This window comes from Oncorhynchus nerka, linkage group LG22, assembly GCF_034236695.1.
Source record: "Oncorhynchus nerka isolate Pitt River linkage group LG22, Oner_Uvic_2.0, whole genome shotgun sequence".
In the NCBI taxonomy this organism is placed as follows: domain Eukaryota; kingdom Metazoa; phylum Chordata; class Actinopteri; order Salmoniformes; family Salmonidae; genus Oncorhynchus; species Oncorhynchus nerka.
The window spans coordinates 44,367,609-44,391,001 of record NC_088417.1 but is presented as its reverse complement, the minus strand read 5'-3'; the positions used below and the strand labels follow the sequence as shown (position 1 = coordinate 44,391,001).

Below are 23,393 nucleotides of genomic sequence, written 5' to 3'. Positions count from 1 at the left end.
GGTTCTTCAAGTGCAGTCGCAAAAACCATCAAGTGCTATGATGAAACTGGCTCTCATGAAGACCCAGAGTTGCCTCTGCTGCAGAGGATAAATTCATTAGAGTTACCAGCCTCAGAAATTGCAGCTCAAAAAAATGCTTCACAGAGTTCAAGTTACAGACACATTTCAACATCAGCTGTTCAGAGGAGACTGTGTGAATCATGCCTTCATGGTCAAATTGCTGCAAAGAAACCACTACTAAAGGACACCAAAATGAAGAAGGCCAAGAAACATGAGCAATGGTCATTAGACCGATGGAAATCTGTCCTTTCGTCTGATGAGTCCAAATTTGAATTTTTCTGTTCCAACCTCTGTGTCTTCGTGAGACGCAGAGTAGGTGAACGGTTGATCTCCGCATGTGTAGTTCCCACCGTGACACATGGAGGAGGAGGTGTGATGGTGTGGGGGTGCTTTGCTGGTGACACTGTAAGGGATGTATTTAGAATTCAAGGCACACTTAACCAGCCTGGCTACCACAGCATTCTGCAGCGATACATCATCCCATCTGATTTGCACTTAGTGGGACTATCATTTGTTTTTCAACAGAGCAATGACCCAACACACCTCCAGGCTGGGTAAGGGCTATATGACCAAGAAGGAGAGTGATAGAGTGCTGCATCAGATGTCCTGACCTCCACAATCACCCGAACTCAACCCAATTGAGATGGTTTGGGATGAGTTGGACCACAGAGTGAAGGAAAAGCAGCCAAGAAGTGCTCAGCATTTGTAGGAACTCCTTCAAAACTGTTGGAAAAGTATTCCAGGTGAAGCTGGTTGAGAGAATGCCAAGAGAGTGCAAAGCTGTCAAGGCAAAGGGTGGCGACTTTGAAGAATCTAAAATATATAATATATTTTGATTTGTTTAACACTTTTTTGGTTACTACATGATTCCATATGTGTTATTTCATAGTTTGTTTTTAATAAAGAAAAACCCTTGAATGAGTAGGTGTGTCAGCTTTTGACTGGTACTGTACATGAGCAACAGACAGATTCTCCACACCCTGGAGAATAGAAAAAAAACAGTTATATTAGTAATGATGGGAACGGGATCTGCCTGCTAATCAGTAGGGGAAACCCAGTCATGAGAGCCTAGTAGATGGATCCCCACCAGGGTGTTTGTGGTGGTGTCAAGCTGCTAATGATGGTGATGACTATTCCTCTCTGAGGAGAGAGTTAATCACCTTATCATATGCTTCGTTGGATTCGATCATTCTCTGTGACCGACAAGATTCTTTGTGTTATGTACACTGGGTGTACCACAGTTATAAGTGGATGCAGTTCCCTATGGCGTAAATTTTCGAACAATGATATAGAAGCCTTTCGGAGAATAAAACGTTGCTCGTTGCATGGTCATTGTTTGTAGAATGTCATTATTCAATACTGCACTCCAATAAATGACACATCTGCCACACACTACACACCTTTAATGACTCAGGAGAGATGCAACCCTGCCACTCTAATGCCTCCAGTAGACAGCCTGCTTGTATTACATCATCAGTAGCTGGCCATATGCTGTGTTTTCAGAGGAGTCCCACGAGGGAGCCGGTCCATCTCCCTTATTGTTAAATTCTCCTGAGAGTGCAGTCTTTGGAGCTTAGAAACAGGATTGTTGGAACGAAATAAACTAAATTGCGTCCACAACAGGACCACAACAACATCTAGTCATTTTTAAAAAAGGGTTCTTCAAAGAATGCCTTTTTTAATGGATCCTCGATGAACCTTTTGGGGTATATTTTTTAACTACACCCCCTCTCCTATTATTATTATTGTTAATAATAATACACTTAACAATAAAAGCAATAACAATAATAGCATAATATTTTAGTTGTCAGTGTTTCTTATGATTTTAGTGGTAAAGCAGAATTAAAAAATCCAAATATGAGGTAAACTCCCAGCAGAGACCCATGTCCAATGGGTATATCCTCTGGTATGTTGATGTTAATGTGTTGATGTTCTCCGTATCCACAGCCAGAATGATTTTGCAGTGCATGGTGATCAAACAGGTTTCCTGTTATATTCATCAGAGGTGTAGGGAGGGTGAAGTCTGTGAATCCCAAAAATAGTAATTATACAGATGATTAACAAAACATGCACACGACAGTATTCATACCTTGGTTTCTTTGGTAAAATGTGAATGAAAAAAATGGTATACCTTGTCCATAATGTAGAGGCCTATGGGATATTCATTGAAGAGGTAAGGGAGGAGGATGGTAAATGTGATCTGCATATTAATACCAATACCAATTGACATACCTTTGTATGCCTCCTCGTCTGTATACCTGCAGACACAAAAGTGAGCAGTTCAGTCGCTACACGCTATACAGCTAGACTTCAACATTTTCTTATAGCCTACAGTACATATTCTTACATCTGTGTTGATTGATATCCATTGAATTGTGTCCATTTTCTGTTTTAGAAAGATTTGCACAAATATGAAAAGATAATTTTCTGATGACACTATCTATAAATGTAGATCTTAAATTGAAGAGATCTTTACATATTTCAGTTAAGTGCCTGCACCAGCTGTCCTTTCAAATTCATATCCAAATGTTTCAGTTGGGCAGTTAGGTTCCTGCAAGAACCCCCACCAACTAAGGAGGTTCCTCGATGAACCCCACCTTCTATGGGGTTCTTGGAAGAACCTTTGGGGGCAATTTTCAGTGCGAAGATCCTTAAGGTTCTTTGAAGAACTTTGAGGATCTTAGAAGAACTCTTGTTGAACCCACAATTTTTAGAGTGTACCTTAACCTTATCTGGCAAAGACTACATCAAAACTCAACAGGACAGACAACGTCTTCTCTGTTTCCCCACTCTCTCCACCGGATCTGCGTCGCACCAAATGGCGAGCGTCACAGACACCGAGAATCTTCACTTAACTGATCTTCGTCGACATTTAATGCCAGCTCCGTTATCACTCCTTTCAACGGTGCCCTGCTCCGGAGAGGAAAGCAAGTCCCATTTATTGTCCCTAATCGTGTGATTCGGAGTGCCCGCTCCCTTTGGGCTGAAGAAACACAACAAATCATCACTCCTAGTTACTTTCACCAACTCAATAGTCCCCAACCTCTCCTCTACCCAACCTACCACCACATTATGGATCAGCAAAAATGCAAGGATCCATTCTCTCCACAAATCTTACTCCCCCTGGACCAGAATCATCCTCTACATCCGCGAACCGAGGCCGACCTCAGCGGTCTTTACTGCAGGAACTTCATCGACACTCTCGTCAGATTACATCTGAGAGCTACTGGAACACGTATCCCTGTTTTTGCACTTGACGCCAAACTTCCTCGCCACCCTTCCCTCTACACTCAACTTCTTCTCAACCGCTATCAATGTCCTCAAGTTCCTCCAAAGGTTCTGTGAAATCATTCCACCTTCCCTTATAACCATTTCCACTGTTCTCTCTTCTTTTTCTTGTCCATCATCTTCTCCTTCACCAGACCTTTCAGAAGGCCTGTGTAATCCCCCACTCCATGTTTCTTCATAATATGCTCCACTGTCTTCCTTATTTCCTTTTCTGCCATCTTCTCCAATCGCTCCCATTCTCCAAACACTTCTCCCTGTGCAACCCACTATCACCCTTTGTGCGCTACCGACATCTTAATCTAGGTCGGTGGTTCCCAATCGCTTTGGGTTATTGTACCACCAACTGAATTTTTCTCTGTCCGGAGTACCCCTGAAGTACCACCTTGTGCATTTTATCAGTAGGCCTATGGTCTCATGAGTCTTCTCAAGTACCCCATATGTGGATAGGTCAAGTACCCCCTGGGCTCCTAGTACCCCTGGTTGGGAACCACTAGTCCAGGTCTTAATTGTAAGGGGAAAAAACTACAACCCGCAGACACTCGGCCCTCCTTGGAATGAGTTTGACACCCCTGAGTTAAGTGAACTGAATGACTGTTATATGGCCTTGGCAGTCCTGGTGCTCTGTTACCCAGTTCATTAGCCTACAGACTGGAGATGTCACCAGAGTTATCCAGGGATTCCCAAGAGCACAGACCCAGACACTTCAAGTGCCCTAATGACCCACATAGTGTGGCTTTTACATGGAGAATATGCTTGAAGTAAAAGCAACACAGGTAAATTATTCTATAAACCCATCATCAACAGTATCATTAAATGTCGCCCTCGTCTCAATAAGGAGTGATAACTGATATGGTTATGATAAATAGTCTACATTTATTTACCAGACGCACGTAGGCTATATTCTCTCTTCAAAATGGGCTTTGAAACTTTCCTGCGGATACCAATAGAGACACTCACAGGCATAACAGTCAATTCTCGAGCGACCAACAGAGGCAGCATGCGGCTATCGACAGACAGAGCAGGTGCTCCCCAGCCTCCCCTGAAATAACCCTGATGCTTCGGTCCTCCTCCCTCCGTCAACACCCTCCCTCCCTCGCATCCGACTCCAGCAAAAAAATAACATATTCTCGTGTCCTGCTGGCGACTAGGGGAAGAACAATGTTTTACGAGAGTAGCATCGCGCGTGGAGACCTCTCTTCTCTTCCTGCTACTATAGCCCCGAAGGAAGGATTCCCGTTGATCTAAACCGAGTAAAAGTGATGCCGAAGACTATGGGCTCTGTCTCCAGCGCTCGGTTTCTTTCCGCTCTGTCAGTGCTGTGGGTGTAGACGATGTGGACTTGATAGTGATGCGCAGCCAACAACAACAAAAAATATGAAATGCTTCTCCCGGTACCTTCCTTACCTCTTCAGACCCTCAAGCACCATCCTCTCCTCCAGCTGTCACACGGAAGGTAGGCTACGGACTTGTGATGTTATTGCGCGCGCGCCTATGTGTGTGTGTGTGTGTGTGCGTGCGCGCGTGTCTGTGTGTGGGCAATGGGCAGCCAGCAGCAGGTTAGGTCGGGTCGGGAGACATCTCTTTATATATAGAGAGAGAGGAGTCTGGAGATTGAATGGGACGGAGCAGAACAGCGGACTGGCTTGTCTCACTCATATCACCCTGCTCTCCTCCCGTTTCTCAGGCGAAACACCCAGTCAGGTTTGAACATTTCAGACCGTGTCGGGAGGACCACTCTGGAGTTGGCTCAACTTGGCTGGGTTTCCTTTGTAGGCCCTGTTTGCATAATTCATGACTGCACCTGTCGATGTAAATTGTAGGAACTTTCAAGACAGGACCTACAACCGTGTCCCTCAGCCGAAGCTGGTGGCAATGATAAACTGCTTGCAACACTCGATGCTGTTCAAAAAGAAATGAGAGAAATGTGTCAGCCTTTCTGTCAGTCCAACCACGGTGGTCAATTGTTTATATTTATTTGACCAGGTAAATTGACTGAGAACACGTTCTCATTTACAGCAATGGCCTGGGGAATAGTTAAGGAGGACAAATGAGCCAATTGGAAGAAGGGGATGATTAGGTGGACATTACGGTATGAGGGATAGATTGGGAATTTAGCCAGGACACCGGAGTTAACACCCCTACTCTTACGATAAGTGCCATGGGATCTTTTAGTGACCACAAAGACTCAAGACCCGTTTAACATCCCATCTTAAAGATAGCACTCTACACAGGGCAATGTGCCCAATCACTGTCCTGTGACATTGGGATCTTTTTTTAGACCAGAGGAAAGAGTGCCTCTTACTGGCCCTCCAACACCACTTCCAGCAGCATATGGTCTCCCATCCAGGGACTGACCCTGCTTAGCTTCAGTGATAAGCCAGCAGTGGGATGCAGGGTGGTATGCTGCTGGCCAAGGACATGTCATCTGACCATGACAACCAAAACAACGTTATGTAAGGCGTCATAAGAGCCCATTAGGTTAAGTTTATGATGAACTTAATGTATTATTATTAAGTTGTTATTATTAAGTTATTACATTTATTGACATATAACATATAACCATTAACATCCCACTGGGCACAAAATGGCTGAACTCATCAACTCAAACTGTTGTTTTGAGTGCAATTTCACAGGATTATGTCATCATTGTAACCAACTTTCATCGTAGACAAACCTTGTATAAGATACAGTATGTTGAATTTGTACCTTTTGAAACGGCATTGGATATTCAGGTTTAACAAACAATAAGCTGGGCAGCACTTCCTACTGGAACTATTTATTTGTTAGGTCTCTTGTCCGGGGTTTTGACCAGGCCCTGCTTCACTTTTATATTTCTCATGGAATACTACACATGCGCTATCGTGAGAATTATTATTAAGAGATGTCTTAATAACTAAATATATTCACATTCATTCCAAAGGGGGGGTTCAACAATGCAAAATGAAATGAAACCATACGTTATAAGTCATATATCATCCATTGTATTGTTTAGGCCTACATAGCATTTGCAAAGTCATCCCAGGGTTCAGCAAAACATAGAGAGTACATAAAGGCCTAGGACGTCAAGCTTTGGTTGATTTCAAATGTAATGTTCAAGTTAATCATTAACACTGTATGTTGGATTCACGTCTCAAATCTCAACCAAAAATCTTAGTTAAAGACTAGGACTAAATCAATGTAAACTTTATTTAAAGTTTGATGAGATTAGATTTAGTCCTATTCTTGAACCTTTTGGTTGAGATGGAGATGTGAATCCAACATATCAATTATGAATTTGTAGACAAACTGGATATTGAATTGTGTTTGGTTGTCAATGCAACATTTTAAGGAGATCTTCTGCTTGGATAGTTCCATCTGTGCCACTGACTTAGGCGGGCTTTAATTCCAGTGCCAATATTGCAAATAGCTTATTGAAGGGGTGCCTCAGAATGGCAGATGTGCTGTGGTTGGTAACCATGGCTGGGGGCTGGAGGTAGACTAGTAGTCTTGCTGTTGTTGTTGATCAATTGAGGGGATCTTTTCATGTGACAAAGAAATGTGCTCAGACTCATTATAAACCAGCTCACCACATGTATATCAGGCACCCTACAGGACTATGGGCCATTTGCATTTAATCATTCACCAAATACTTCAGAATAAGCCTCGTTCAAAGGCTCTCAACAAAGGCTATCCTGGAAGTATTCTCAATTTTAATTTCAGAAAGGAGTTTGTTGTGATTTCCATGGGCATATTGTGTAATGGTGTGGGTCTGGCCTGCCTCTCCCAGGGGGCTGACGTGATCACATCTAGCTTTTGTGGAACCAGGTGGTGATATCAGTTGTGTAACCCCCCCCCCCCCATAGAGAGGAGTGCAGCTGGGTCATTTTGCCCATTTCAGCCTGGCTGGGAGGGAGAAGTGCAGCCCTTGAGAATTACAAGCAACACACACACACACACACACACACACACACACACACACACACACACACACACACACACACACACACACACACACACACACACACACACACACACAGAGACACAAATACACACAGACACAATGTACCCCCAGGTCTCCATCAGCAGGCAATGAGAAAAGGAGATCACTCTTGCTAAGCTCCAGTTTGCCACATCACACTGTAACTGGACCCTATAGCTTTGAGAGAGGGAAGATTTCTCTTGTGGCCATCACAGCGCATCTGGGGGACGGGGGTAATGGACACATATACACCTCTAGGGTCGGTCATCAATAGGGCCTGAATTACTGCCAAGGTGGGAGGAATGATCTCTCTCTCTGTCTCTCTCTGTCTCTCTCTGTCTCTAGGATTGATGTGGTCTGATAAAGGGGGGTGGGGTGAATATTTCAGGACCTTTGTCAATTCAGATTGCTTCAGCAGGGTGCCATCTCTCATCCTTGTTTCTAAACCCCATCTGTAGGCCTCCTCTGCCTCTCTCTCCCTCACCGCCTCTCTTTCCCCCTCTGCCTTTCTCTCTCTCTTTGCCTCATCTCCCTCTATTGACCTCTACCAGTCCCTCTGTTGTCAGCCTGTGTGTTGCGGCCTGCTCCTATGAGCCACGATGAGCCACTCTTCAACCTGGCTATTGGGTGACTGTGATATTGGCAGCCCCTCTGCCCCCTGGGTCCAACGGCACAGTCACCTCAGTTGGACATACTGTAATAGAGGGGTGAACGCCACGTAGGAGAGCTCTGCGTCACAGATTGATCTTTCGATTGGGATTTGGCCGAAGGAGACAGGGACAGGGAGGGCTGGTGCTTGGTGTTGACTGTCCCACCGAGATGAGCTGTGTGGGGCAGCATGAGGAGAGACTGCGTGTACATCCCGTATTCCCTAAATAATGCACTATTTTTGAGCAGGGCCCATATGGACTCACCCAGTAGAGGACAAACTGAGCTGTCAGGAGGGATTTGATACACAGTATACGGATGGATGTATGATCGTATATATGGATGATACACAGTATACAGATGTATGATCGTAAATATGGTTGATACACAGTATACGGATGTATGATCGTATATATGGATGATACACAGTATACAGATGTATGATCGTAAATATGGTTGATACACAGTATACAGATGTATGATCGTATATATGGATGATACACAGTATACGGATGTATGATCGTATATATGGATGATACACAGTATACGGATGTATGATCGTAAATATGGTTGATACACAGTAAACGGATGTATGATCGTAAATATGGTTGATACACAGTATACGGATGTATGATCGTATATATGGTTGATACACAGTATATGGATGTCTGATCGTATATATGGTTGATACACAGTATACGGATGTATGATCGTAAATATGGTTGATACACAGTATACGGATGTATGATCGTATATATGGTTGATACACAGTATACTGTATGTATGATCGTATATATGTTGATACACAGTATACTGTGTGTATGATCTTAAATATGGTTGATACACAGGATGTATAGTGTGCTCTACTGTGTACTGTACTGAATTCTACTCCACTCTATTCTAGTATACAGTACATTACATGACTGTACTGAATTCTACTCCACTCTATTCTAGTCTGCAGTACATTACATGAATGTACTGAACTATACTTTTCTTTACTGAACTATACTTCACTTTTCTTTAATATTCTGTACTGTACTTTACTGTGCTCTAAAGTACTGTAATGTACTATACTGTACTGTACTGAACCATACTCTACTTTTACTTACTGTACTATGCTGGATGTCCTGTGTCGGTCTGTGTTCAGTTGGGAGGATGTTGGTTACAGTAAATGGAAAGAGAGGGGCTTATGGGTAGGTGTCACTAAGAGCTGTGAGAGGTGGCATTAATGAGAGAGACAGAGAGTTACAACATTTGAAATGTCTTTATTATTTTGGAACTTGTGTGAGTGTAATATTTACTGTTAACTTTTTATTGTTTTATTTATTTGTTTATCCATTTCACTTGATTTGGCATTGTTGCCATTTTAATGCAAGTTTGCTCTAATTCTCCACATTTTGGCATGGGGTGGAGAGAAGGTTTTGCCATTTTATAACTAATTTCATGCAATTCTACTCATTTTGGCATGGTGCAGAGAGGAAAATAAACTTTTTTACAGCTAATTTTCTGCAATTTAAAAAAGAAAATCATAGGGGGAGAGACATTTTTGCATTAATATGATATCTGAACGAGACTAAGTAACAAAATCATTGGGCTGGTAATTTGACCATGATAACAAGTTTAGATAGCTGGCCGCTAAACTAACTTAGTAATCAATGTTAGCTGACATGGGCTGATTGACTGACTATTACTGTAACGGTATTCATCGTCGGAAGATGAGGAATCATCGGACCAAAGAGCAGCGTGGTAAGTGTTCATAATTTTATTTCAACTGAACACTAAATAACAAATATCACAAAGAGAGTGAACGAAAACCAAAATAGTCCTGTACGGTGCAGAAACACAAAACAGAAAAGAACTGCCCACAAAAACCTTGTGGGAAAAAGCTACCTAAGTAAGGTTCCTGATCAGAGACAACGATAGACAGCTGTCCCTGATTGAGAACCATACCCGGCCAAAACAAAGAAATACAAAAACATAGAAAAAGGAACATAGAATGCCCACCCAAATCACACCCTGACCAAACCAAAATAGAGACATAAAAAGCTCTAAGGTCAGGGCGTGACAATTACTGACTGACATAACAAGACAAAAACTGCTGATGCACAACCACATTTTAAATGCCACCTTCTGCTATCCTACTATCCTAACAGTAAAATGACAACCCAACTGCTAATACAGGCAGTAGCATTCATTTTAGTAGTAATAATAGTAGCATGTTTAGTCTAAATCAAATCAAATTTATTTATATAGCCCTTCTTACATCAGCTGATATCTCAAAGTGCTGTACAGAAACCCAGCCTAAAACCCCAAACAGCAAGCAATGCAGATGTAGAAGCACGGTGGCTAGGGAAAACTCCCTAGAGAGGCCAAAACCTAGGAAGAAACCTAGAGAGGAACCAAGCTATGAGGGTGGCCAGTTCTCTTCTGACTGTGCTGGTTGGAGATTATAACAGAACATGGCCAACATGTTCAAATGTTCATAAATGACCAGCATGGTCAAATAATAATAATCACAGTAGTTGTCGAGGGTGCAACAAGTCAGCACCTCAGGAGTAAATGTCAGTTGGCTTTTCATAGCCGATCATTAAGAGTATCTCTACCGCTCCTGCTGTCTCTAGAGAGTTGAAAACAGCAGGTAGGACAAGTAGCACGTCCGGTGAACAGGTCAGGGTTCCATAAACGCAGGCAGAACAGCTGAAACTGGAGCAGCAGCATGGCCAGGTGGACAGGGGACAGCAAGGAGTCATCATGCCAGTTAGTCCTGAGGCATGGTCCTAAGGCTCAGGTCCTCCGAGAGAGAGAAAGAAAGAGAGAATTAGAGAGATCATACTTTCATAATTCACACAGGACACCGGATAAGACAGGAGAAGTACTCCAGATATAACAGACTGACCCTAGCCCCCCGACACATAAACTACTGCAGCATAAATATTGGAGGCTGAGACAGGAGGGGTCAGGAGACAACTCCACCCACTTTGCCAAAGCACAGCCCCCACACCACAAGAGGGTTATCTTCAACCACCAACTTACCATCTTGAGACAAGGCCGAGTATAGCACACAAAGATCTCCGCCACGGCACAACCCAAGGGTGGGGCGCCAACCCAGACAGGAAGATAACGTCAGTGACTCAACCCACTCAAGTGATGCACCCCTCCTAGGGACGGCATGGAAGAGCATCAGTAAGCCAGTGACTCAGCCCCTGTAATAGAGTTAGAGGCAGAGAATCCCAGTGGAGTGAGGGGAACCGGCCAGGCAGAGACAGCAAGGGCGGTTCGTTGCTCCAGAGCCTTTCCGTTCACCTTCACACTCCTGGGCCAGATAGGTAGGTGCAAGCCCTTGTAATGCTTTGTAGGTTAGCAGTAAAACCTTGAAATCAGCCCTTGCCTTAACAGGAAGCCAGTGTAGGGAGGCTAGCACTGGAGTAATATGATATTTTTTTTTGGTTCTAGTCAGGATTCTAGCAGCCGTATTTAGCACTAACTGAAGTTTATTTAGTGCTTTATCTGTGTAGCCGGAAAGTAGAGCATTGTAGTAGTCTAACCTAGAAGTAACAAAAGCATGGATACATTTTTCTGCATAATTTTTGGACAGAAAGTTTATGATTTTTACAATAATACGTAGATGGAAAAAAGCTGTCCTTGAAACAGTTTAGATATGTTCGTCAAAAGAGAGATCAGGGTCCAGAGCAACGCCGAGGTCCTTCACAGTTTTATTTGAGACGACTGTACAACCATCAAGATTCATTGTCAGATTCAACAGAAGATCTCTTTGTTTCTTGGGACCTAGAACAAGCATTTCTGTTTAGTCCGAGTTTAAAAGTAGAAAGTTTGCAGCCATCCACTTCCTTATGTCTGAAACACAGGCTTCTAGTGAGGGCAATTTTGGGGCTTCACCATGTTTCATTGAAATGTACAGCTGTGTGTCATCCGCATAGCAGTGAAAGTTAACATTATGTTTTCGAATGACATCCCCAAGAGGTAAAATATATAGTAAAACAATAGTGGTCCTAAAACGGAACCTTGAGAAACACCGAAATTTACAGTTGATTTGTCAGAGGACAAATCATTCACATAGACAAACTGATATATTTCCGACAGATTAGATCTAAACCAGGCCAGAACTTGTCCGTGTAGACCAATTTGGGTTTCAAATCTCTCCAAAAGAATGTGGTGATCGATGGTATCAAAAGCAGCACTAAGGTCTAGGAGCACGAGGACAGATGCAGAGCCTCGGTCTGACGCCTTTAAAAGGTCATTTACCACCTTCACAAGTGCAGTCTCAGTGCTATGATGGGGTCTAAAACCAGACTGAAGCATTTTGTATACATTGTTTGTCTTCAGGAAGGCAGTGAGTTGCTGCGCAACAGCTTATTCTAACCTTTTTGAGAGGAATGGAAGATTCTATACAGGCCGATAGTTTTTTATATTTTCTGGGTCAAGGTTTGGCTTTTTCAAGAGAGGCTTTATTACTGCCACTTTTAGTGAGTTTGGTACACATCCGGTGGATACAGAGACGTTTATTATGTTCAACATAGGAGGGCCAAGCACAGGAAGCAGCTCTTTCAGTAGTTTAGTTGGAATAGATTCCAGTATGCAGCTTGAAGGTTTAGAGGCCATGATTAATTTCATAATTGTTTCAAGAGATATAGTACTAAAACACTTGAGCGTCTCTCTTGATCCTAGGTCCTGGCAGAGTTGTGCAGACTCGGGACAACTGAGCTTTGGAGGAATACGCAGATTTAAAGAGGAGTCCGTAATTTGCTTTCTAATGATCATGCTCTTTTCCTCAAAGAAGTTAATGAATTTATTACTCCTGAAGTGAAAGCCATCCTCTCTTGGGGAATGCTGCTTTTTAGTTAGCTTTGCGACAGTATCAAAAATACATTTCGGATTGTTCTTATTTTCCTCAATTAAGTTGGAAAAATAGGATGATCGAGCAGCAGTGAAGGCTCTTTGATACTGCACGGTGCTGTCTTTCCAAGCTAGTCGGAAGACTTCCAGTTTGGTGTGGCGCCATTTCCGATCCAATTTTCTGGAAGCTTGCTTCAGAGCTCAGGTATTTTCCATATACCAGGGAGCTAGTTTCTTATGACAAATGTTTTTAGTTTTTAGGGGTGCAACTTCATCTAGGGTATTGCGCAAGGTTAAATTGAGTTCCTCAGTTAGGTGGTTAGCTGATTTTTGTCCTCTGACTTCTTTGAGTAGACAAAGGGAGTCTGGAAGGGCATCAAGGAATCTGGGTTGTCTGAGAATTTATTGCATGACTTTTGATGCTCCTTGGTTGGTGTCTGAGCAGATTATTTGTTGCGATTGCAAACATAATAAAATGGTGGTCCGATAGTCCAGGATTATGAGGAAAAACATTAAGATCCACAACATTTATTCCATGGGACAAAACTAGGTCTAGAGTATGACTGGGACAGTGAGTGGGTCCAGAGACATGTTGGACAAAACCCACTGAGTCGATGAAGGCTCCGAAGCCTTTTGGAGTGAGTCTGTGGACATTTCCATGTGAATATTAAAATCACCAAAAATTTGAATATTATCTGCTATGACTACAGGGTCCGAGAAGAATTCAGGGAACACAGTGAGGAACGCTGTATATGGCCCAGGAGGCCTGTAAACAGTAGCTATAAAAAGTGATTGAGTAGGCTGCATAGATTTCATGACTAGAAGCTCAAAAGATGTAAATTGAAATTTGCTATCGTAAATGTTAGCAACACCTCCGCCTTTACGGGATGCAGGGGGAATATGGTCACTAGTGTAACCAGGAGGTGAGGCCTCATTTAACACAGTAAATTCATCAGGCTTAAGCCATGTTTCAGTCAGGCCAATCACGTCAAGATTATGATCAGTGATTAGTTCATTGACTATAACTGCCTTTGAAGTGAGGGATCTAATATTTTGAGATGTTTTGAGATGTGAGGTATCACGATCTCTTTCAATAATGGCAGGAATGGAGGAGGTCTTTATTCTAGTGAGATTGCTATGGCGAACACCGCCATGTTTAGCTTTGCCCAACCTAGGTCGAGGCACAGACACGGTCTCAATAGGGATAGCTGAGCTGACTACACTGACTGTGCTAGTGGCGGACTCCACTAAGCTGGCAGGCTGGCTAACAGCCTGCTGCCTGGCCTGCACCCTATTTCATTGTGGAGCTAGAGGAGTTAGAGCCCTGTCTATGTTGGTAGATAAGATGAGAGCACCCCTCCAGCTAGGATGGAGTTTGTCACTCCTCAGCAGGCCAGGCTTGGTCTTGTTTGTGGGTGAGTCCCAGAAAGAGGGCCAATTATATACAAATTCTATCTTTTGGGAGGGGCAGAAAACAGTTTTCAACCAGCGATTGAGTTGTGAGACTCAGTTGTGAGACCCTAACTGGGAGGAGGCCAGAGACAATTACTCGATGCCGACACATCTTTCTAGCTGATTTACATGCTGAAGCTATGTTGCGCTTGGTGACCTCTGACTGTTTCATCCTAACATCGTTGGTGCCCACGTGGATAACAATATCTCTATACACTCTACACTCGCCAGTCTAATATTGTCCATATTATTTATTATATTTTTCTATTCACTGTTTTACTATCCACTGTTGCCATTCTATTGCTGTTATTTATATGATATATTTATTTTTATGATGGACTTTTTATCACTTTTATTTATTATTTTATTACAATGTATATTGTAAACATTGTACTTTGGCAATCTTTACGCAATGTTTTTCAGGCCAATGAAACAATTTGATTTTGAATTTGAAGAGGTAGAAGTAGAGACAGCACCCTACAATCACACTACACTGTGGAAGAAGAAGAGACAGACACACTACACTGTGGAAGAAGAAGAGTCAGACACACTACATTGTGGAAGAAGAAGAGACATACACACTACATTGTGGAAGAAGAAGAGACAGACACACTACACTGTGGAAGAAGAAGAGACAGACACACTACATTGTGGAAGAAGAAGAGACAGACACACTACATTGTGGAGGAAGAAGAAGAGACAGACACACTACACTGTGGAGGAAGAAGAAGAGACAGACACACTACACTGTGGAGGAAGAAGAGATAGACACACTACACTGTGGAAGAAGAAGAGACAGACACACTACATTGTGGAAGAAGAAGAGACAGACACACTACACTGTGGAGGAAGAAGAGACAGACACACTACATTGTGGAAGAAGAAGAGACAGATACACTACATTGTGGAGGAAGAAGAAGAGACAGACACACTACACTGTGGAAGAAGAAGAGACAGACACACTACACTGTGGAAGAAGAAGAGACAGATACACTACATTGTGGAGGAAGAAGAAGAGTCAGACACACTATACTGTGGGATAAGAAGAGACAGACACACTACACTGTGGAAGAAGAAGACACAGATACACTACATTGTGGAGGAAGAAGAAGAGACAGACACACTACACTGTGGAAGAAGAAGAGACAGACACACTACATTGTGGAAGAAGAAGAGACAGACACACTACATTGTGGAGGAAGAAGAAGAGACAGACACACTACACTGTGGAAGAAGAAGAGACAGACACACTACATTGTGGAGGAAGAAGAAGAGACAGACACACTACACTGTGGAAGAAGAAGAGACAGACACACTACATTGTGGAGGAAGAAGAAGAGACAGACACACTACATTGTGGAGGAAGAAGAAGAGACAGACACACTACATTGTGGAGGAAGAAGAAGAGACATACACACTACACTGTGGAAGAAGAAGAGACAGATACACTACACTGAGGAAGAAGAAGAGAGAGATACACTACACTGTGGAAGAAGAAGAGACAGACACACTATACTGTGGGAGAAGAAGAGACAGACACACTACGCTGTGGAAGAAGAAGAGACAGACACACTACACTGTGGAAGAAGAAGAGACAGACACACTATACTGTGGGAAAAGAAGAGACAGACACACTATGCTGTGGAAGAAGAAGAGACAGACAGGGGGAAACTGCTGTGGAAGCAAACTGTGTAACCACACCATGGTCGATAGCTTTACAAGAAGTGAGCGTTGGCTTAATGCAGGCTTGTTTACCCTTGCTTTTTTTTGTCTCAGCTCCATCCGTCTCTCTCGTTGGCAGCCTGTCTGTTCCAGGTTCAAGCTCTTGTCATTTTTTGGTTGAATTTAATTTATTTTTCTACTTCCCATAATGTATTTAGCCTTGAGTGTTTCAGTTATTCTGGTGGAGTGAGTGATAGTCCATATCAGAGTTTTCGAATATCATTACAATACCTTCTGTTCCACAGATGATGAGCATGAGAAATGTTAGTCGGCATAGCTAGCTATGATCAGAGAAAAGTTACATTGGTTCTGTTTTCTATGATAATGTCACGCCCTGACCAAAGAGAGCCTTTTTATTCTCTATTTTGGTTAGGTGTGACTAGGGTGGGTAATCTAGGTTGTTTTATTTCTATGTTGGCCTGGTATGGTTCCCAATCAGAGGCAGCTGTTTAGCGTTGTCTCTGATTGGGGATCATATTTAGATAATATTTAGGCAGCCATTTTTGTGGGATCTTGTTTTTGTGTTGTTGCCTGTGAGCACTCCAGAATGTCCCGTTTTGTTTATTCTTTTTTTTTCTTTCTGCGTTTCATTAAATAAACATTTGGAACCCATATCACGCTGCGCTTTGGTCCGAATGTTCATACGACGACCGTGACAGAAGATCCCACCACAACAGCAGCGTGCAGCGTGCCCAGGAGGAGAAGGTATCCTGGACTTGGGAGGATATCTTGGATGGGAAGGGATCCTGGACTTGGGAGGAAATTCTGGCAGACGCAAGGAGAGAAGGGAGGACAGCGACGACGCCGGGGTTCGCGGCCACAACGGAAGCCCAAAGGCCAGCCCCCCCAAAATTTTGGAGGTGGGCACACAGGGTGGTCGGCGGAGCCGAAGAGTGAACCAGAGCCAGTCTGGGACAAGAGGGAGAAATTGGAGGAGAGTGAACGGAGAGAGTCAGAGACCGTCAGCGAGTTAATGGAGAAATTGGAGGAGAGAGAAATTACAGAGTTGTTGTGTTGGTGTATGAGGCACGACATTCGCCCTAAGGAGCGTGTGATCAGTTTGATGCCACCTGAGTCAGCTCTCCATACTCGCCTTGAAGTGTGTGTCACCAGTCCGGTACCACCTGTGCCGGCTCCACGCACCACGTCTCCAGTGCGCCTCCACAGCCCCGCATTCGCCGTGGAAAGTGTGTCATCGTTCCGGTACAATTTGTGCCGGCTATACGCACCAGGTCTCCAGTACGCCTCCACAGCCCAGTACTTCCTGTGCCAGCTCCACACACTAGACTTCCAGTGCGTCTCCCCAGTCCGGTACGTCCTGTGTCTCCTCCTCGCACTTGAACTGAAGTGTGTGTTCCCAGTCCGGTACGTCCTGTGCCTGCTTCTCGCACTCGCTCTGAAGTGGCACTCCCAAACAAGGGCACTGCGTTCATCCACCTCTGGCCTGCTCGCCTCCCTACCACTGAGGAAGTACAGTTCCCGCGCAGCCCAGTCAAAACTGTTCGCTGCTCTGGCCCCCCAATGGTGGAACAAACTCCCTCACAACGCCAGGACAGCGGAGTCAATCACCACCTTCCGGAGACACCTGAAACCCCACCTCTTTCAGGAATACCTAGGATAGGATAAAGTAATCCTTCTCACCCCCTTGAAAGATTTAGATGCACTATTGTAAAGTGGCTGTTCCACTGGATGTCTTAAGGTGAACGCACCAATTTGTAAGTCGCTCTGGATAAGAGCGTCTGCTAAATGACTTAAATGTAAAAATGTAAATGTAAGTGCGTGTCACCAGTCCGGTGCCACCTGTGCCGGCTCCACGCACCAGGCTTCCGGCAACGGTTCACAGGCCAGAGCTTCCGGCGACGGTCCCCAGTCCATAGCTTCCGGCGACGGTCCCCAGTCCAGAGCTTCCGGCAACGGTCCCCAAGTCCAGAGCTTCCGGCAACGGTCCCCAGTCCAGAGCTTCCGGCGACGGTCCCCAGTCCAGAGCTTCCGGCGACGGTCCCCAGTCCAGAGCTTCCGGCGACGGTCCCCAGTCCAGAGCTTCCGGCGACGGTCCCCAAGTCCAGAGCTTCCGGCGACGGTCCCCAGTCCAGAGCTTCCGGCAACGGTCCCCAAGTCCAGAGCTTCCGGCGACGGTCCCCAGTCCAGAGCTTCCGGCAACGGTCCCCAAGTCCAGAGCTTCCGGCGACGGTCCCCAGTCCAGAGCTTCCGGCGACGGTCCCCAGTCCAGAGCTTCCGGCGACGGTCCCCAGTCCAGAGCTTCCGGCGACGGTCCCCAGTCCAGAGCTTCCGGCAACGGTCCCCAGTCCATTTTGGTTAGGTCGGGGTGTGACTAGGGTGGGTAATCTAGGTTGTTTTATTTCTATGTTGGCCTGGTATGGTTCCCAATCAGAGGCAGCTGTTTAGTGTTGTCTCTGATTGGGGATCATATTTAGGCAGCCATTTCCCCACAGGTTTTTGTGGGATCTTGTTTTTGTGTTGTTGCCTGTGAGCGAGCACTCCAGAACATCCCGTTTCGTTTATTATTATTTTTTATTTTTTTGTGCGTTTCATTAAATAAACATGTGGAACCCATATCACGCTGCACTTTGGTCCGAATGTTCTTACGACGATCGTGACAGATAAGTCATAATCAGACTTTTTTGCCAGTGTAGTCACACACGGTAGTCATACATTCTGAACCCTTGTTAGTCTATGAAAATGTCTATGTCTATGAAAATTGAGTATGAGTATTTAATCTGTTTTCTTTTAAGTCTGAGAAATAAAAGTACGGATACAGAAGCACCCCGATCCAATGATTACACTGCCCAAGTTTCTGAAATAACAACAGACATTTGACAAGGTCAGATATATAGATTTTAGGAAACATAATTGCGGAAGGTTATTAGCATATGTGATATAACCAGACTTGTTTTGTGTCTGTGAAAAACATGAATATCAATCAGTTGTGTATGTGGTTTGAATATTTACACCAAAGCTTCAGCCAACTTAATCATGTGAGCCTCTCTCGACTTCTCATGTCACCTGAGCCCCAGCCCACCACTGATCTAGTTCAGCAGGCCATGCGGGCAAGTATGGGTAGCTGCAGCCCAAAATGGCAATCAGAGTATGGGTGAGTGTGTGTGTGTATAAAGAAGTGGGTGTATGGAAAGAGAATCAGCTAATTGGGCAGATTTGTTGCCACTCAAAACCATTTTCCGTGACTGATTGGGCTGCACTACGAGTTGATAAGCCGGTGGTAATGACTAGTTCAGTTGTGCTGTATGGAGATGCTTACCGACCTGAGGTGCTTCCCACTGGGCAGCTGTATCATGGTGTCGCCGGCGGTAGCTAACATGGAATTTTTTTCCCCCTCCCTTGATTTGATTTCAAGTAATATAGCAGCCTACACAGGAAATAACTAATATTGATTGTCACCTTGATACAGTACATACATACAGTCAATGGGGGAGATCTTGAACGGCAGTAACAACAACACAGTGTCCTTGGCTCCCGTTTGCCAAGCACTACTGTCCCTCAACGGCATGGGAAGTAGCTGCCTCGTCGCCAATATCAGGGTCACAGTAAGCACATGCATACAACACATACAAGCAACAGTACAGCCGTCATTAGTACTTTTCATAAAAAATAAACAATCCTCAGTTTTATAACTGAAAATGTACAATTGTTTGTGTAAAAATAACAGTGAAATACGACTTAGACTCACCCTCTTACAGAAGTCCAAAGTCTTGTGGTATGGTATAGTTGCGTGGGAAGAATTGCAGCTCAATCAAAACCGTCTAGCCTATAGCAGAGCGCTTTCAACACACCCACTCCTTTCCACACGCCGACTACTTTCCCTTCGACACATCCACTCCTTTCCACACGCCCGCTACTTTCCTTTCTCCACAACCCCACTACTTTCCTTTCAACACACCCAATCCTTTCCACACGCCCACTACTTTCCTTTCAACACATCCACTCCTTTCCACACGCCCGCTACTTTCCTTTCTCCACACCCCCACTACTTTCCTTTCGACACACCCAATCCTTTCCACACCCCCACTACTTTCCTTTCAACACATCCACTCCTTTCCACACGCCCGCTACTTTCCTTTCTCCACACCCACTACTTTCCTTTCAACACACCCACTCCTTTCCTTTCTCCACGCCCTCTACTTTCCTTTCTCCACACCCACTACTTTCCTTTCAACATACCCACTCCTTTCCACACGCCGACTACTTTCCCTTCGACACATCCACTCCTTTCCACACGCCCGCTACTTTCCTTTCTCCACACCCACTACTTTCCTTTCAACACATCCACTCCTATCCACACGCCCACTACTTTCCTTTCAACACATCCACTCCTTTCCACACGCCCGCTACTTTCCTTTCTCCACACCCACTACTTTCCTTTCTCCACACCCATTACTTTCCTTTCAACACACCCACTCCTTTCCTTTCTCCACGCCCTCTACTTTCCTTTCTCCACACCCATTACTTTCCTTTCAACACACCCACTCCTTTCCTTTCTCCACGCCCTCTACTTTCCTTTCTCCACACCCACTACTTTCCTTTCAACATACCCACTCCTTTCCACACGCCGACTACTTTCCCTTCGACACATCCACTCCTTTCCACACGCCCGCTACTTTCCTTTCTCCACACCCATTACTTTCCTTTCAACACACCCAATCCTTTCCACACGCCCACTACTTTCCTTTCTCCACACCCACTACTTTCCTTTCTCCACACCCACTCCTATCCACACGCCCACTACTTTCCTTTCTCCACACCCACTACTTTCCTTTCTCCACACCCACTACTTTCCTTTCTCCACACCCACTACTTTCCTTTCGACACATCCACTCCTATCTACACGCCCTCTACTTTCCCTTCGACACATCCACTCCTTTCCACACGCCCACTACTTTCCTTTCAACATACCCACTCCTTTCCACACGCCGACTACTTTCCCTTCGACACATCCACTCCTTTCCACACGCCCACTACTTTCCTTTCTCCACACCCACTACTTTCCTTTCAACACATCCACTCCTATCCACACGCCCACTACTTTCCTTTCGACACATCCACTCCTATCCACACGCCCGCTACTTTCCTTTCTCCACACCCACTACTTTCCTTTCAACACACCCACTCCTTTCCACACACCCACTACTTTGCTTTTCTTCCCACACGCCCACTACTTTCCTTTCGACACACCCACTCAACACGCCCATAGTCCGGTCGCCATATTGGGCTGAAGCTAATCACTTCTCCATGGGTGCAGGAACACTATTCACTGACACCAGTACTCTATGGTAGTAGCCTTACATGTAATCTACAGTGCCTTCAGAAAGTTTTCACACCACTTGATTTTTTCCTCATTTTGTTGTGTTACAAAGTGGGATTAAAATGGATTTAATTGTAATTTTTTGGCAACGATCTACACAAAATGCTCTGTAATGTCAAAGTGGAAGAAAAATTCTAAGTCTAAGAGCTTTGCACACCTGGATTGTACAATATTTGCCCATTATTCTTGGAAAGATTATTCAGGCTCTGTCAAGTTAGTTGTTGATCATTGCTAAACAGACAGGATCGGAGGACCAAAATGCGGCGTGGTAGGTGTTCATCATTCATTTTAATAAAGAAAACACTGAACACTATACAAAAACAATAAACGTAATAACAACCGTGAAGCTAATGCGAACTGTGCTGAAACAAGCAATCAACATAGACAATCACCCACAAACAAACAGTGCAACCCAGGCTACCTAAGTATGATTCTCAATCAGAGACAACTAATGACACCTGCCTCTGATTGAGAACCATACTAGGCCGAAACATAGAAATCCCCAAATCATAGAAAAAAAAAACATAGACTGCCCACCCCAACTCACGCCCTGACCATACTAAATAATGACAAAACAAAGGAAATAAAGGTCAGAACGTGACAGTACCCCCCCCCACAAGGGTGCGGACTCCGGCCGCAAAACCTTAACCTATAGGGGAGGGTCTGGGTGGGCGTCTGTCCGCGGTGGCGGCTCTGGCGCGGGACGCGGACCCCACTTCACCATTGTCTTAGTCCGCCTTATTGTCCGCCTCCGTGGCTTTCTAACCATGGCAACCCTTCTCAATGACCCCACTGGACAGAGGGGCAGCTCGGGACAGAGGGGCGGAAGCTCGAGAGCCTCTGGGCTGAGGGGCTCTGGCGCCTCAGACTCCGGCAGCGCCGGAAAGGCGGGAGACTCCGGCAGCGCCGGAAAGGCGGGAGACTCCGGCAGCGCCGGACAGGCAGGAGACTCCGGCAGCGCCGGACAGACAGGACCACCTGTAGGGAGGAGACAGAGAGACAGCCTGGTGCGTGGGGCTGCCACAGGAACCACCAGGCTGGGGAGACCTTCAGGAGGCTTGGTGTTAGGAGGAGGCACCTGAAGGACCGGGCTGTGGGGGAGCACTGGAGCGCAGCCTTGGCACCACTTCCCCAGGCTGGATAACTACTCTAGTCCGGACCCTCCAGAGTGCAGGCACAGGTTGAACCGGGCTATGGGTAAGCACGGGAGATCTAGTGCTTACTACGCACACCTCTCCCTTAGGCTCCACTCCCACATTTGCCCGGCACGAGCGGAGCGCAGGCATAGGACGCACTGCACCCTCCCAGCGCCCCGGAGACACAGCACGCAGAGCTGGCGCAGGATACCCTGGCCCGAAACGGCGTACCGGCGACCAGACACGCTGAGCAGGCACCATACGCCCTGGCTCGATGCCAACACTCGCATGGCACTTTCGGGGGGCTGCCCTATAGCGCACCGGGCTATGGGCACGTACTGGCGACACCGTGCGTTTTACCGCATAACACGGTGCCTGACCAGTAACGCGCTGCTTATAATAAGCACGAGGAGTGAGCTCAGGTCTGCTACCTGGCTTAGCCCCCCACCTCGTCTGCCCCCCCCCCCCAAATGTTTTGGGGGGCTGCCTCTCGTACCTGTCGTGCTGGCTTCGCCAACCTCATTCTCCTGTAACCTTCCTCGCACTGCTCCATCGAATCCCAGGCGGGCTCCGGCACTCTCCTGGGTCGACCGCCCACCTGTCTATCTCCTCCCAAGTAGTGTAGTCCTGTGATGCTGGCCGCTGTTGTTGCTGCTGCTGCTGCTGTCGTCGCTGTCTTTTACCACTCCGCTTGGTCCTTGGTTGGTGGGTGATTCTGTCACGGTCGTCCTCCTCTTCATCTGAAGAGGAGAGGCAGGAAGGATTGGAGGACCAAAATGCGGCGTGGTAGGTGTTCATCATTAATTTTAATAAAGAAAACACTGAACACTGAAACACTATACAAAAACAATAAACGTAATAACAACCGTGAAGCTAATGTGAACTGTGCTGAAACAAGCAATCAACATAGACAATTACCCACAAACAAACAGTGCAA

General features: G+C 45.3%; 1 protein-coding gene and 1 long non-coding RNA gene across 3 annotated transcripts in view; one reads left to right on the top strand and one right to left on the bottom strand.

The window, feature by feature from the left end:
- Nucleotides 1-980: 980 nt before the first annotated feature.
- Nucleotides 981-4,898, bottom strand: LOC135563772 (uncharacterized). 2 transcript variants are annotated; one of them, XR_010460483.1, is made up of 3 exons: nucleotides 4,753-4,898; nucleotides 2,192-2,318; nucleotides 981-2,083 (listed from the first exon to the last, which is right to left on the bottom strand). It is a non-coding gene; the product is annotated as an uncharacterized LOC135563772 (long non-coding RNA). The 2 variants fall into 2 exon arrangements; XR_010460484.1 differs by having other exon boundaries at nucleotides 2,293-2,318.
- Nucleotides 4,425-23,393, top strand: part of LOC115105237 (serine/threonine-protein phosphatase 2A 55 kDa regulatory subunit B beta isoform-like) — a 110,768-nt gene continuing 91,799 nt past the window's right edge. The window contains exon 1 of the mRNA XM_029627006.2: nucleotides 4,425-4,801. Within this exon, the coding sequence (XP_029482866.1) occupies nucleotides 4,723-4,801 (79 nt within the window). The 5' untranslated portion in view covers nucleotides 4,425-4,722. The remainder of the gene's footprint in view (nucleotides 4,802-23,393) is intronic.